This window comes from Chamaea fasciata, unplaced genomic scaffold (genome assembly GCF_029207755.1).
Source record: "Chamaea fasciata isolate MVZ Bird 193981 ecotype frontalis unplaced genomic scaffold, bChaFas1.0.hap1 SCAF_6, whole genome shotgun sequence".
Lineage (NCBI taxonomy): Eukaryota > Metazoa > Chordata > Aves > Passeriformes > Sylviidae > Chamaea > Chamaea fasciata.
In genome coordinates this window covers 12,565,626-12,578,646 of record NW_027094091.1, presented here as the reverse complement: position 1 = coordinate 12,578,646, position 13,021 = coordinate 12,565,626, and the positions used below count along the sequence as shown (strand labels likewise).

At 51.6% G+C, this 13,021-nt stretch overlaps 1 protein-coding gene across 1 annotated transcript; it reads left to right on the top strand.

The window, feature by feature from the left end:
• Nucleotides 1-3,712: 3,712 nt before the first annotated feature.
• MSX1 (msh homeobox 1) lies at nucleotides 3,713-6,751 on the top strand. The gene is made up of 2 exons (XM_066184934.1): nucleotides 3,713-4,275; nucleotides 5,736-6,751. Exons 1-2 carry the CDS (start codon nucleotides 3,822-3,824, stop codon nucleotides 6,164-6,166), a joined length of 885 nt encoding a protein of 294 aa, XP_066041031.1. The 5' UTR covers nucleotides 3,713-3,821; the 3' UTR covers nucleotides 6,167-6,751.
• Nucleotides 6,752-13,021: the final 6,270 nt, after the last annotated feature.

Sequence of the window (13,021 nt, the reverse complement as noted above, 5' to 3'; positions counted from 1 at the left end):
CATTGTTACTCCCTGGCAGCAAAGTGCCTCGTTACGCCTGATTGAGCTAATTGCTTTGAAATAGGATATATTATCTATAATTATAGAGATCTTGGAGGAGACGGCCAGCCGTTTCTTTCATCTTTTCCAAGTGCATCATAATGTCGCGATCAAATTAATTTAGGCCACTTGAAATAGTGCCTTCTTTTCAGCCCGGCTCCTCCGACCCTCAAAGAATCGGGGACGCCTCGGCGACTGGAGTTTGGACATCCGAACAGCTCCTGGTGACCTTCCGAGGACCAGTCCAGGTGCCTGAAGCCTTAAAAGTAGTTTGGGTTATTTTTAATCTGGACAGAAAGGAGTAGGGAGAAAGAGAGGGGGAAAGAAAGGGGGGAGGGAGGGGGGAAGACAAAAAGAGAAGAACTGAGGTGTTTTTGCATTTTGCCGACACTCGGAAACCAGCGACAGAATCAGGTAGGGCTTTGAGCACTTGAAGGGCTTTGAGGGCTTGTAAAGCCCGCGGGACATTTTTAGCACTTGCGACAGTTCTGGCTCTTTGCCCCCAGGGCTGAGTCTCGCAGAGATGAAGCAAGGCTGCTGCAGGACGCTCAGGGAGCGCGCAGGGAGCGCGCAGGCGGTGGCCGTCACTGCAGAGCTGCCCCGGAGCTGCCCGTCCCCAAAGCCGGCTCGTGTCCTGCGGGACTGTCTGCTCTCCTAAGAGCTGCTGTCTCGGGAGAAATAAAATAGAAACAAGGGAAACAACAACACCCCTCTCCTTTCTGAGTTCTGCCTTTGAGTCAAAGATAACGTTTACAAAAGGCAGACAATGCCCTGAATTGGCTTAGCGCTGCCTCCTGTCCTGTCTTCCCATCCCCCACGCACTCCTCCCAGCCCTTGTTGTATTCCCACCGAAATAAAATGCTATGGGTAATGGCTTTGCCTAGCACATTCATTATATTGAAACGGGACTGTTTAGGATGCTAATTGCCCAATATTGTTATCTAGCACAACTGCCTTCAGGGAAACGCCACGGCTCCCAATAAAAACACCGGACTGGAACAAGCACCAATAAAGTCAGCTATTTCCCTCTTCCCTTTCACTTCGATTTTCCTTGCAGCCCAGGGCGGAACATAAGAGAGGCACCTTATGCCTCCAAAAGCAAACCAGAGTATCAAGAACACGAAACAGGTACTAAAAATGTTCCTAAAATCCAGTGGTGTTTTGGTCACCCAAAGCGCAGTAAGCAAGGGAGAAAGAGTTTGGAACCTGAAAATTTCCCGCTAAACAAAGAAATCAGTCTTGGGGGAGATTTCGTTTTGCAAATTCATTTTCTCTATTTCTAACTTAAAACTTGTAGATTTAATTAACAAAAAAGGGAAAGAAAAAAATGAGCAAGAAACGAAAGAAACTTCACTGGCATCTCATTTTCAGCTCAACAGATGAAAAGCCAGCATGTGAATTAGAATCAAGTCCTTGCTATGGTGATTGCTACAGTGATTGAAATACCAGCGAGTATGACAGAAATGTAAACACAAAGCGCTCATTGCTGGGAGATAAATAAAGAGCTAATTATCTCATTCTGTCAACTCTAAATGAGAGCGGGATCGAGCTCCCGGTGTGGGACGCACACGCATCTCTTCAAACCTCAGCAACATCCCAATGTTCAAAACATTGTGGAAAGAAAAGCGAGGAGGGGGAAAAAAAGCCAGCAGCTCTAATTTTAGTTTTCATATTTTCATCAAACGACGAGATTGAACTCAGCCTAGGGGTTGCCTCGAGGTCTAATAAATACAACACTTCTTTTTTTGCATAGTTAAGTTTGGAATCAGGGGAAAAATAATAATTGAAAAACGCAAACAAAACAAGATCCTACCTGTAGGATCGGGTAGAGGGGACACTGTGAAACACGATGCATCGATATAAGTGCGTGTTTTCTTAGTCGGGCGTGGGGTGGGGAGTGCATCTTCGTGCCTAGTACCGGGCTTTGGGAAAATGTCGTGTGATTGGTAGAGCAAACTAATTTTGTCAGGCTGAATGTGCCGATGTCCCAGGGCTAAGGCGCCTTGCTCCCTTGATGCGGGTTAACGTCCTCAATAGTCCCCCTCCAGCTGAAGCCTTTGATCAGACCGCTGCTGGCGCCTAAAAACAACATCACTTGTCTGCCTATTAGAGGCACTGACTAATCGTGACAGATTGTTTATTCTCGCAATTAGCAATGCAGCCGCTTCTCCGAGCACCCCCCATCCCCTCTCCCCGACGCGGCCCGACCCGGCCTCCGGCCCGATGGGGCGCGGAGGAGGCTGCGGGCAGCGCGGGCAGCGGCACCGGCGGGGCGCGGAGCCGGCCCGGGCTGGGCTGGGCGACGGCACCGCCGCTCCCGCCTCGCAGGAGCGCTCAGCGGGGCGGCACGGAGCAGGAGGGCAGCTGGACGCGACAACGTGAGCTATATGTCTGTGCTAAGTGCGTCCACCTTCACGTATAGGAAACTGCGGGAGTAGCCCGCAAACCGCCTCCAGATCCACGGATGAAAGGGATCATCCATGAGCGCAGCACATGCGGGAGGTGGGTGTGATGTACGTGCAGAACACAGGAAACACCCCGCAAGGGCATATGCTCACTCTTGTGTGAGATAAGTGTGTGTGGAGCTGCGCTCAGGACAATACATTTCAATCGGATCCTGTTGCTTATCAGTTAATAAAATGTCTATTATATCAATTCATTTCATAATCTATATGCTCCTAATCTACCATCTTTATAGGGTCCAGTTAAAAGGAAAGGAAATTCGCTGTCCCTCCCCGTTTAGATAATTGCCCTTAAATGACTGCAAGAGGCTCTTGTGTTCCGAGGAGATTAGAGCCCTGCAGCTATCAATAAACTTTTCTCAGCGAGCGGCCAATCCCGTTATTAGAGAGCGGCTCCGTTTTACTGCACATCCGTCCTGGGCGCGGGGATAAGGGATCGTAAAACGAATTTACAAAACAAAATAGCCGAGACTTTAAGGGCTATGGGGTTTATATGCTCCTTTTTACGCGAACGAACGTTTCGTTATCTGCAGACATGCACACAGGTATGCCATGAGCAGTAGCTCAATTTATGCGTTGTGTACGCGGGTACGTATAAAAACGCAGATCTCCACAGTCACACCGAACACACCGCAGGGTCGGCGTTCATCTAAAAACCAAACCAACCAACCAACCAACCAACCAACCAACCAAAAACAACCAAAAACAAACAAACAAAACAACAACAACAACAACAAAAAACACAAAACGACTGCGGAACCGGCAGGGTCCCTTTCTCTTTGAGAGGTCACACTCGAGACAGCCTGGTATTTGCTTGTTTTGCAGAAGAGCGGGCTCGGGCTCGCTCCCTCGCTTTTTACGAACAGGAAGGCCGGCATGTTTTCCGACGTTAATACATTTTTTCCCGAGTTTTGAGCCTTCCCGTCTCCACAGCGGAGCGCTGCGCCGGCTAGCCAGCCTTCTGTGGCTCCTGAGCGGAGAGCCGGGGCGCGGAGCGGAGCCGGGGGAGGCGGAGCGGAACCGCGGCCAGCGGGCGGGGCGGCCCGGGGCGGGCCGCGCGGGACGCCCCGACGGCGATCCCGGCCCCGCCCCCCCGCGCGCCGCCGGGGCCGCAGCCAATGGGGCGGCGCGGCCCCGCCCCCCGCGCGCCGGTTGGGCGGAGCCGTCGGCGCGCCGCTTTATGAGGCGGCGCCGGCGGCACGGGACCGGTGTGTGCTGGCGGCTGTTCGTGCCTCCGCGCCTGCTGTGCCGCGGCCCCATGAGCGGCGGCGCTGCTCGCTCCCGCCCGGCGCTGCGGTGGCGACGGCGGGCCGCCCCTGCATGGCCCCGGCTGTGGATATGACCGCCGCACCCAACGGGGTCCGCAGCGACGAGCTGCCCGCATCCGCCTTCAGCAGTCCCGGCGGCGGCGCGCTCCCCGTTGCGGCGGCGATGTGCGGGGAGGAGGAAAGCGACAAGCCCAAGGTCTCCCCATCCCTCCTGCCGTTCAGCGTGGAGGCGCTCATGGCCGACCACAGGAAGCCGGGAGGCAGGGACGGACCCGAGGGCGCCGGGCCCCCACCGGTCTCTGGGGCGGCCGCCCGCGCCAGCCTCAGCCCTCGCCTGGGCACGCTGTCGGCGGAGGCGCCGCCTTCCCCGCTGCCCCTCGGCGGGCACTTCTCCGTCGGGGGGCTGGTCAAGCTGCCCGAAGACACGCTCGTCAAGGCGGAAAGCCCCGAGAAGCAGGAGCGAAGCCCCTGGATGCAAACCGCACGGTTCTCGCCGCCTCCCCCAAGTAAGTAAAGGTCCTGGAGTAGGTGGGATGGGAGCTCTCCGGGCCGGCTGCGACCTTCCCTTGGGGCCGGGCGGGCCGAGGGTAAAGCTGCGCGGGTGGCCGGGGCTTTCCTGTCGCTTTCGCCCTACCTGCCTCTCCGGGTATATTTTTCCTTGCGGTTTGCACTTTACTGAGCCAGTTCGATCCGTCCAAAGTACTGAACGGATTCGAGAGTTATGAGGAGGATGGCTGCGAACGCACAGGAAGAGCGGCCGTGCCAGCGTGAGATCTTGTGCCAAATGTTAACCGGGGGAGGGGGAAGGAAAAAGCAACACGGCCAGTTTGTTAATTTAACCTGGGTCTCGAACTAGCTACACGCTTTTTGACGCAACACGATTGAGGTTTTCTCAGAAAGTAGCTCAGGTAATTCCATTAGGATCCGCACAGACCGGTTTCTTAGAAGCAGGAGCTTTGCGGGCTTTACCCCACTGGCTGCTGACCTAAATGGTGCATCTCCGAAGTCCAAAGAGGCACAGTCAGTGATGATTTTCTGCTTTAATGCAGAATTATCTCAGTTAATACAAATAATAGCGTGAGAGCCGAGATCAGAGAAGGCCGTTAATTTCCAGTGCCTGCGCTGAGCCCGTGTCTGAGTAGCATGGGCCGGCTGCCCTCGGCCTGGCCGTGCTCCCTTCCTGCCAGGGATCCCGGGGAAAGGAATGACCTTGGTCTGAGGCTCTCCAAGCGTTTGGGGTGCCATTAGCAAAGCCACAAATAGAGCTGCTTTCTCTGTCCCTTGAAGAACGGCAGGTTTCCCGACAGGACTTGTGTAGAATAAAGCACCAGTTTAATTTATTTAAATTGCAAAGTAAAAATTGCTGTTGCTAAGTAAACCCGGGACAGATGGATGTTGAAGACCCTTAGAAATGTTAAATAAGAGGAGAGGAGCAGACCGGTTAAGAGTGATAGGGCATGAGTGTCAATTCAGACCTCGTAATTAATTACATGCTTAATCCGGTTCCCAGGGGCCTAATGAAGAGGGTGTGAGACTGAGAAGCCAGCCCGTTTTGTTTATTTTTTTCCCTGTAATCCAATAAAAAGGACAGGACTTTTTTTCTTCTTTTTCGAGGGTCATTCCCTTTATTTGCGTCTCCTCTGCATGAGCCAGGGTAGCTGTGAAGGCAGGAGGGACAAGGTTTGTGGGTGTCTGATTCCTGCCCCTTGCCGGGTTCTTCTCAGTGGAGTCAGAGCTTCCTGATACGAAACACTACTCTCTTTTTTTGGAACGGGAGATGGCAATTTTAAGTGTGCCCCAGGCAACCCTCGTGGTTTTAGGGTAGCTTGCTTCAAGTGGGACCCTACTTCCCCCTTTAACCACCTCATCTGTGGTAGGGTGGGGGTTCTGCAGTCTGTGGAGGTTTGGGCACTGCTAACCGAGGCGTCTCTCCTTCCCCCTCTTCCCCGGCTGCTCCCGGGCACAGGGCGGCTGAGCCCCCCCGCCTGCACCCTGCGCAAGCACAAGACAAACAGGAAGCCCCGGACGCCCTTCACCACGGCGCAGCTGCTAGCCCTCGAGAGGAAGTTTCGGCAGAAGCAATACCTGTCCATCGCCGAGCGTGCAGAGTTCTCCAGCTCGCTCAGCCTCACTGAGACCCAGGTGAAAATCTGGTTCCAGAACCGTCGCGCCAAGGCCAAGAGGCTCCAGGAGGCCGAGCTGGAGAAGCTGAAGATGGCAGCCAAGCCCATGCTCCCGCCTGCTGCTTTCGGCATCTCCTTCCCACTGGGCGGCCCGGCCGTGGCTGGTGCTTCCCTGTACGGCGCCTCCAGCCCGTTTCAACGGGCAGGGCTGCCCGTGGCTCCTGTGGGACTGTACACAGCACATGTGGGATACAGCATGTACCACCTCACATAGAGCCTGAGCCCAGCCCAGCACTGCTGGCTGTCTGCTCCCGCTGGCTCCACACACACTCCCTCCCTGCTCCTTCGGCTCTTCTCTGTGGACTTCCCCATGGACCCTATGGCAGAGACTCCTCCAGTCTGGCTCTGCTTGACTTCTTTGCGTCCTCCCTGATGATGAGCCCCTATACCAGCACTGTTCTGATCTCCTCAGAAGTCCTGGGGAGTTGGCAGAAACCTGAGGCATTGCCCCAGCTTTTTCCAGGCGCAGGGTGGTGATGGGCCAACTTTGTCCTGCTTCTCTGGGTCTAGCTGGCAGCCTGCAGAGAGCCCCCTGCCATGGGGGAAGGAACTATGGAAGAGATGGAAAAGGGGACTGAGGGACGTTTCTCTTAATTTCTGCAAGGCGAGGTCAAGAGGCAGAAGTGTAAAACAGCCTTTCCCATTCCCATGTTACAGTGCTGTCTTCTGTTACCTTCTTTGCTCCTCCACCAGCTCCTTTGGAAGGGGCTCTGTGTACTATGTAATATACTGTATATTTGAAATTTTATTATCATTTATATTATAGCTATATTTGTTAAATAAATTAATTTTAAGCTACTGTTTGATGCAATTTGTTTGCTTGCTCTTTGCCCTCCCAGGGGTGACAGAAGAAGAGACTGGATTTGTATTTTGGGGGATGAGAGAGGAACTGGCTATAGTGCCGTTTTGCCTCTTCTCCGGGAAACTTCAGCCTTGGATAGTGAGACAGCAGCTGAGTTTTCAGCTTTCTGTGTGTCCCGGAGCTGCCCTGTCCTCACAGCTGTTTGAGGTTTCCTCCTTTCCCCCCAGTGCTCCTTGCCAGCAGTTCTCACCGCATCCCTGCCCCGAAGGTGCATGTGATCGCTGCTGCTTCCCGCGGCGGCGCTGGGATCGGCCGTGTTTCCTTAGCCCTAGAAAGAGGGAGGTTGCTCCTGTCCCTTCCTGGCCCTTGTGTCTGGGAGGGTCTCAGCCGCAGCCCCCGCTGGCTGTGAAGATTGGGAAGGGCTTGACATGCCCCGCACCTCCGTGCCAAGCCGAGCGCGAGATAAAGGGCTTTCCCTATAGCTCCGTTTGCCGGCCGATGTTACTCTGGGGAACGGAGCACCGGGATTTGGGGCGATGGTGCGGGAGGGGGCTGTCGTGGTTCGGCTGGTGCTGAAGAAGGGGATAAAGGACGCTAATGGCGACGGGGTGTCAGCACCGGAGCCGATGGGTCGGGGTGTGGGGACGATGGTGCCGGGCACGAGTGCGGGCCCGGCGGCCCGTGGAAGCCGCGGGACTGACGGTCGGGACCGCTCGGCGCCTTGTCTTCTGCCCACCCTCGGGCTTTCGAGCGCTTCGCCGTTCTTAGCGGCTGGCTCTGCTGGAAACATGTCCTGGTCCACCACGGCCCCGAGGAAACCACTGGCGACGCCCGAGAACGCGGCGGAGGAAATCGGCGGACACGCAGCCCCGGCTCCGCGCCTGCCGATCCCGCCCCGCACCGGCGCCGCCGCCTTCGCCGCGTTCCCCGTCGGCTGTGCCCTGAGCCCCCTCAAGTGTGCCACTCCACCCGCTTTGGTTTGACGAATCCCTCGGGTAAGGGAGAGAGTTAGTTTCCCCTCTTTTTTTTTTTTTTTTTTTTTTTTTTTTTTTTTTTTTTTTTTTCTTCCCCCCGTCAAGTTCGTGCTTTATCTTTGTGCTCAAGGAATGGCACTCCATGGGACTCCATATTTTTCTTTCTGTTTTTCCCCCCCACCCACCCCCCACCCCGCTGCTTTCATTTCCAGCAATTTAAAATGTTAAGGTTGAAGCAAAGTTAGAAGGAAAATAATTGCTGTAATGAGGCTCGACAATCTTCTGCAGGCACTGTGGCTCCAGCGAGACTGTAGCTGGAGGCGAGGCAGGACTTTTATCATCTCCTAAGTATCAATGATGCTTTCAATAACTCAGCGAAACAACATACCTGAACACAGTCACTTTCTCCAGAGCTAGCTGCTCTAATCCCCCTTCTCGTCTCTCGCTCCGCTCTGGCCGCCTAGTCATTTTTGAGCTGGGCTGAGTTTGGGGCTTTTGTGGTTGTTTGTTTTCTTTTCTTGCCTTTTTTTTTTTTTTCCTTTCTGTACTTTTTTCCCAACCCTTTTCTTTTCCAATCGTTTCTTTTCTCTGTGCAAATGACAGTGCCTGTGATCCTGACCCCAGCACCCAACGCCGCGCCGGAGCGGGAAAGCTCTGTGCCGACTTTTTCCCACGTTGTGTCTCTGGCAGAAAAAGGCTGGATATCTCCAGTTTATCTCTCTCTCTAACTTCGCTTCTGTGCGATTAGACCGCGGCTTTGGGGAGATCTAATCGCGCAGGAGGCTGGGTTTATCCTGTAAAGATGCCCTTAAAATCCGAGAGAGATTTTAAACAGCGAGGACTGCCTTGAGCTGGCTCCCCGCAAGCACTGCTCCCCTTTGCCGGCGGCACCTCTGGGCGCTGCGGCGCGGCACTCCTTGCAAAGCGGGACCCTTTCATCTTTCCGCTTTGTCTCTGTTTTCTTTATTTTTTTTTTCTTTTTTTTTTTTAACATTATGTTAACTCGGGGTGGATATTCGAAGCGCAGGATTCCTATTGAACATGTCTTTGCTTTAAGTTTTCCCCCTGACCCTTGGGCTAAAGTCCTTGGTTGCTCAATTAAACCCAGATGAGAACAATTAATAACTAAGTAATGACAATAAGTTGAGAATCACACGGATGAACGCTCCTTGTGAATAGGAAAAGCTCACACAAAAGAGCAAAAAGGATTTGTCGGCTCTTTTTAAGGGGGAATTGGCTTTTCTTTTTTCTTGCCTCTGGCTTACCAGCAAATAAAACTCACTTTTGTGTCTTTGTCGCCTTAAGGATCTCAGTGGGCAGTTGGAAGTGAGAATGGCTGTTTTCCTTTCAACTTGAGGGTGCTGGCGCCACGCAGCCCCAAGGATAGAGAGTAGCCAAAGCAAAGTTTCCTAATAACTCCCCTCTCCCCCGCCATCCCTCCCCAGTTACGCCGGTACCCCCCCTCCCCTCCATGCATATCTCCACACGCACTCGCAGAGAGCCTCGGCAGACAGACGAGGGAAAGCAGAGGGCCCCCGAGCACATCCCCGTACCACCACGGACTCACAGCCGGGGCTGACACTGCCGTGGGAAAGCGAGAGCGCCTTGGTGCGACACTTTCCACAGAGCGTAGGAAATACAGTTCACGGTAGCCAGAGCACGGAGAGGAAGCAAACACGTGCAGAAATATATACAAAATAAAAGAGAAGCCATTTTTCTACTCTTATTCCCACAAAGGAGGGGAACGGCTACGTTGCCGGTACACTGGGGCAGCTCCCGGGCGCATCTTCCCGGCACCGGCTCCGTGCAATCTCAGAGCTCCGGCTGGGAACGCCGCGGGGTCTCGCCCGGTTCCGGCTGTGGCAGAAGGGCAGAGTGGCACACAGCGAGGGCTGAGAGCTTAAAAAGCAAGGAAAGGCTCTCCTTCAGATTTAGCTACAGAGAAGGTGACTACCGGGTAAACCTGCTGCGCAAATTGTTGTTTAAACCGTACGTTTGTCATCTGCTCTGAATTTCTCGTGGCTTGGGGGTTTCTTTCCGAAATCGCTCTTTCACTCGAAACACGAATCGGTGCCCCGTTGAATACTTTATCGAACGTTTTCTGTAGTGCTCAAGAGAAGTGGGAGCTTAAAAACTTGCTTTCTAAAGTTAGGGCAGGCTAAATTCAGCCAGCGATTTAGGCACAGCAGCAGCCTCCTGCTGCTCAGGATTGTGCCTGAGAACAGAACCTTCAGAAATCAGAGGCAGAACAGGGAAGCTGCCTAACTTACCCATTGTAAAGGCCAGGGGAAGGGGAGGGGGCTGAGTGCTTCTCAGTAGTGCTTATAAGCTTAAATACAAGCTCATCATTCTGTTTGAATCTCCTGAGTCACATCAGAGTTTTTCCCTAAAAATCTGGGCAGTGAAAGGTCTGTGTGGAACAAACTGGCTGGACACCTTCAGGAGGAAGTGGAATGCTTGGCACTAACTCCTTGGTACTGCCTGAATTTAGGTAAACAGCTGAACTCAGGTATTCGGTATGTAAAGTGAAAATACCAATCACCAGCTTATTAGAGATTCCGAGGTAATTGCTCTTCATCTCTTCTAATGATACATTTGATTTTCTATTAGATACGGAGGTGGTCAGAGAGCAAGAAAAGCAGCTGCATAAGCAGTCTTGAGACCAGGACACTCCTCAGAGCAGTCATGGGGCTGTCCAAATTAAAGCCAGCAGAGTGGTGACTGGTGAGTAAGTCTCCCAACTGCTTGGAATATAATATGCTGTACCCACTGAGCTCCTGGATGCAATGAGGTAGTTCACTCACTCTCTAATTCTTCACAAAAAGCAGGGGGATGTGACTTCTGCACCAAGCTGTAAGGGAGTCTGTGGCAGAACGAGAAACCTTCTTCCTGCCTTTCATAGTTCTGGCCGTCACTATATATCTATTTATATCCATATCATATCTATCTTCTATATCTATATCTAAATCTATACAATCTATACACATGTATCTATAGTGGAATACTTACATGTTTTCTAACCCAAGGAGTCTGTGGACCTCTGAAATTTTCTTTTATTAGCTTTTTACTCTCTCTACACCTTATGTGAAGCCCAGTGGTGTCTGTCCCTGGCCTAAGCAATCTGTTCCACAGCAGGGAGCCTAAAAATGAGGCATTGCGATAATCGGCATTGCAACACAGCTCCCTGGGACTGGCCCGAGGCCCCTTCTGTAACACGGACCCATTGTCTGTCCGGGTCTGTGGCAGGAGAAGCTGGAGGCAGAACCAGAAGCAACAGCTCTGACTCATTTAACTACGAGTTGTAAATTTTAACATGCTGTACAGAGAGATGTGGCAGTGATTTGCTTACAGCAGTAAACCGATCGACATTAACTCTGCTCCATTGTACTTCTTCATCTCAGAGATCTTTTATCCCTCCGGGCTGGATCCGGTTCCCACCCTGCAGTGATTAAAGGGAAAGCGAGGAGGCAGCTACCTGGACCCAGTCTCCCTCGTGCAACCAGGAATGTACAATAAATCCCCCGTGCAAAGCTCTTCTTTTCATCTGGGGAAGTGGCGCAGCTGAGGATCCCACTGCGCTCGGAGCCAAACCCCTCCCGGGACCGGAGCACCGGGAGCCGGCTCAGCCATGCGCTGCTGCCTGGGGCGCGACAGAGTCCCCTCGGCCCACAACCAACTCTCACGACGGTGTGAACAAGGCTCTCTGCTTTTCTTCTAGCTTATTAGGGAAACACATCTCTTGCGTATGTCATACAGTCATCAAACTTACCCACTTCAATAGCACAGGCCCTCTCACTGAGCTGCGAGACAAATCTTGGGGAGAGAGTTCTGTCTGATCAATTCTTAAAATGCGAGACTGATTCTACATCTATGGTCCTTTCTCATCTAAGCAGAGGCAGACAACGAGGCAGTGGGGTCACAGTGACTAGCACCGGACAGAGCTGAGGTTCAGGCACCCAGGCACAAAACGATGCAGCCCAAACTAAATATTCATTTCAGCCTAATTGAGCAGTGCTTTTGTATCGGGCGCACAGTAACAGGCAGGGTGGGTGTGCACGTGATGTGTATTGGAGAAAGAGGTACCTTAACGACAAACACATTCAAGACCTTCTGATCACCAGAGTTACTGCCCAGTATAAGGGTACAAAGAGAGAGAGCACTCAGGTGAGGCAGTACTTAGAGATTTTGCTATAATTCAGGCTCCATTTGCATGACAGTGAGAAAGGAAGCGGCAGCATGAGGGAAAGAGATCTGGTAGCAAAGGATGGCAAAATTATGTTAGCCGGAAGATTGTGAGCGGTGTGGGGAAGTCTCAGGAATGGAGGAAAAGAGAATTATTTCCAAAAGACAAGCTGGAGGGAAGGAGCAACTTTCTTTTGATGCAATGTTTTGTGTGCATTGGGCATTATTATGCAAATATCAGCTAACACAAATACCGAAGTAAGGATGCTTTAAAACTCAAGGGGTGATTGACTTACATTACATCGCATTTAGATGTAAGCCAATGGCTCTGTTCCCATTTACATCAGCAAGGGAGTGGAGGGCTCTGAGACTTGCCCTTGCATTATGGCAGGCTTGTGTGCATTAGTCCTGGGGAGCATCTGCTCCTCACACTGTACTCACTAAAAGCCATAAATGCTTTTCTAAACCTCGTAATGAGCTTTGGACTTACTGTGAAAACCTAGTCTGTGGTATACCACAAGAAGAGACAGTGGGATGTTGTAGATGTTGTCAGTCTGACCAGAGATTTTTCTTGCTGTGACATTGTCAATATTCTCTTTTGGTAGGAGGCCACATAAATAATACACACTAAATTCTATTTATAAAACAAAATACATGGTTGAAAAACACAATACATATGGCATGGGAATATGGAATAGACATAGAAACAGAATTCAGCGTTTTTCAAAACAATCTAGCACTTTAAACATTAATTGTCTCAAATTAAGACTGTAGACACCCACCTGAATATGCAGACTGGATACTATTGAACAGAGATATTCTCTGTTGCCTCTTATTAGGGAGCCCAAACTCGAGTATCCTGTGAGATGTCTATGAGCTGAGAGCTTACAGTGCCAGAAAGCAGCATGATGTCTCCGCAACAGTGATTATATCAGATACCATTGATATCAATATAAATAATAAACCAAATGTGAACTTTCTTTAGTGATTAGCACAGCCACATTCTTTTTAAACACAGCTTAAGTATTAACTACGTGTACAAAATCTACATTCAGAAATCTTAGTCAATAATTTCTAACTCAGATTTTTAATTTAGAGATTACTCAAAGGA

What these genes read in the sequence shown, in the direction of transcription:
- MSX1 (XM_066184934.1), top strand. Translation starts at nt 3,822, where the DNA reads ATGGCCCCGGCTGTGGATATGACCGCCGCACCCAACGGGGTCCGCAGC. An exon ending in GTTCTCGCCGCCTCCCCCAA is followed by an intron (nt 4,276 to 5,735) that starts GTAAGTAAAGGT and finishes TCCCGGGCACAG; the next exon opens with GGCGGCTGAGCCCCCCCGCC.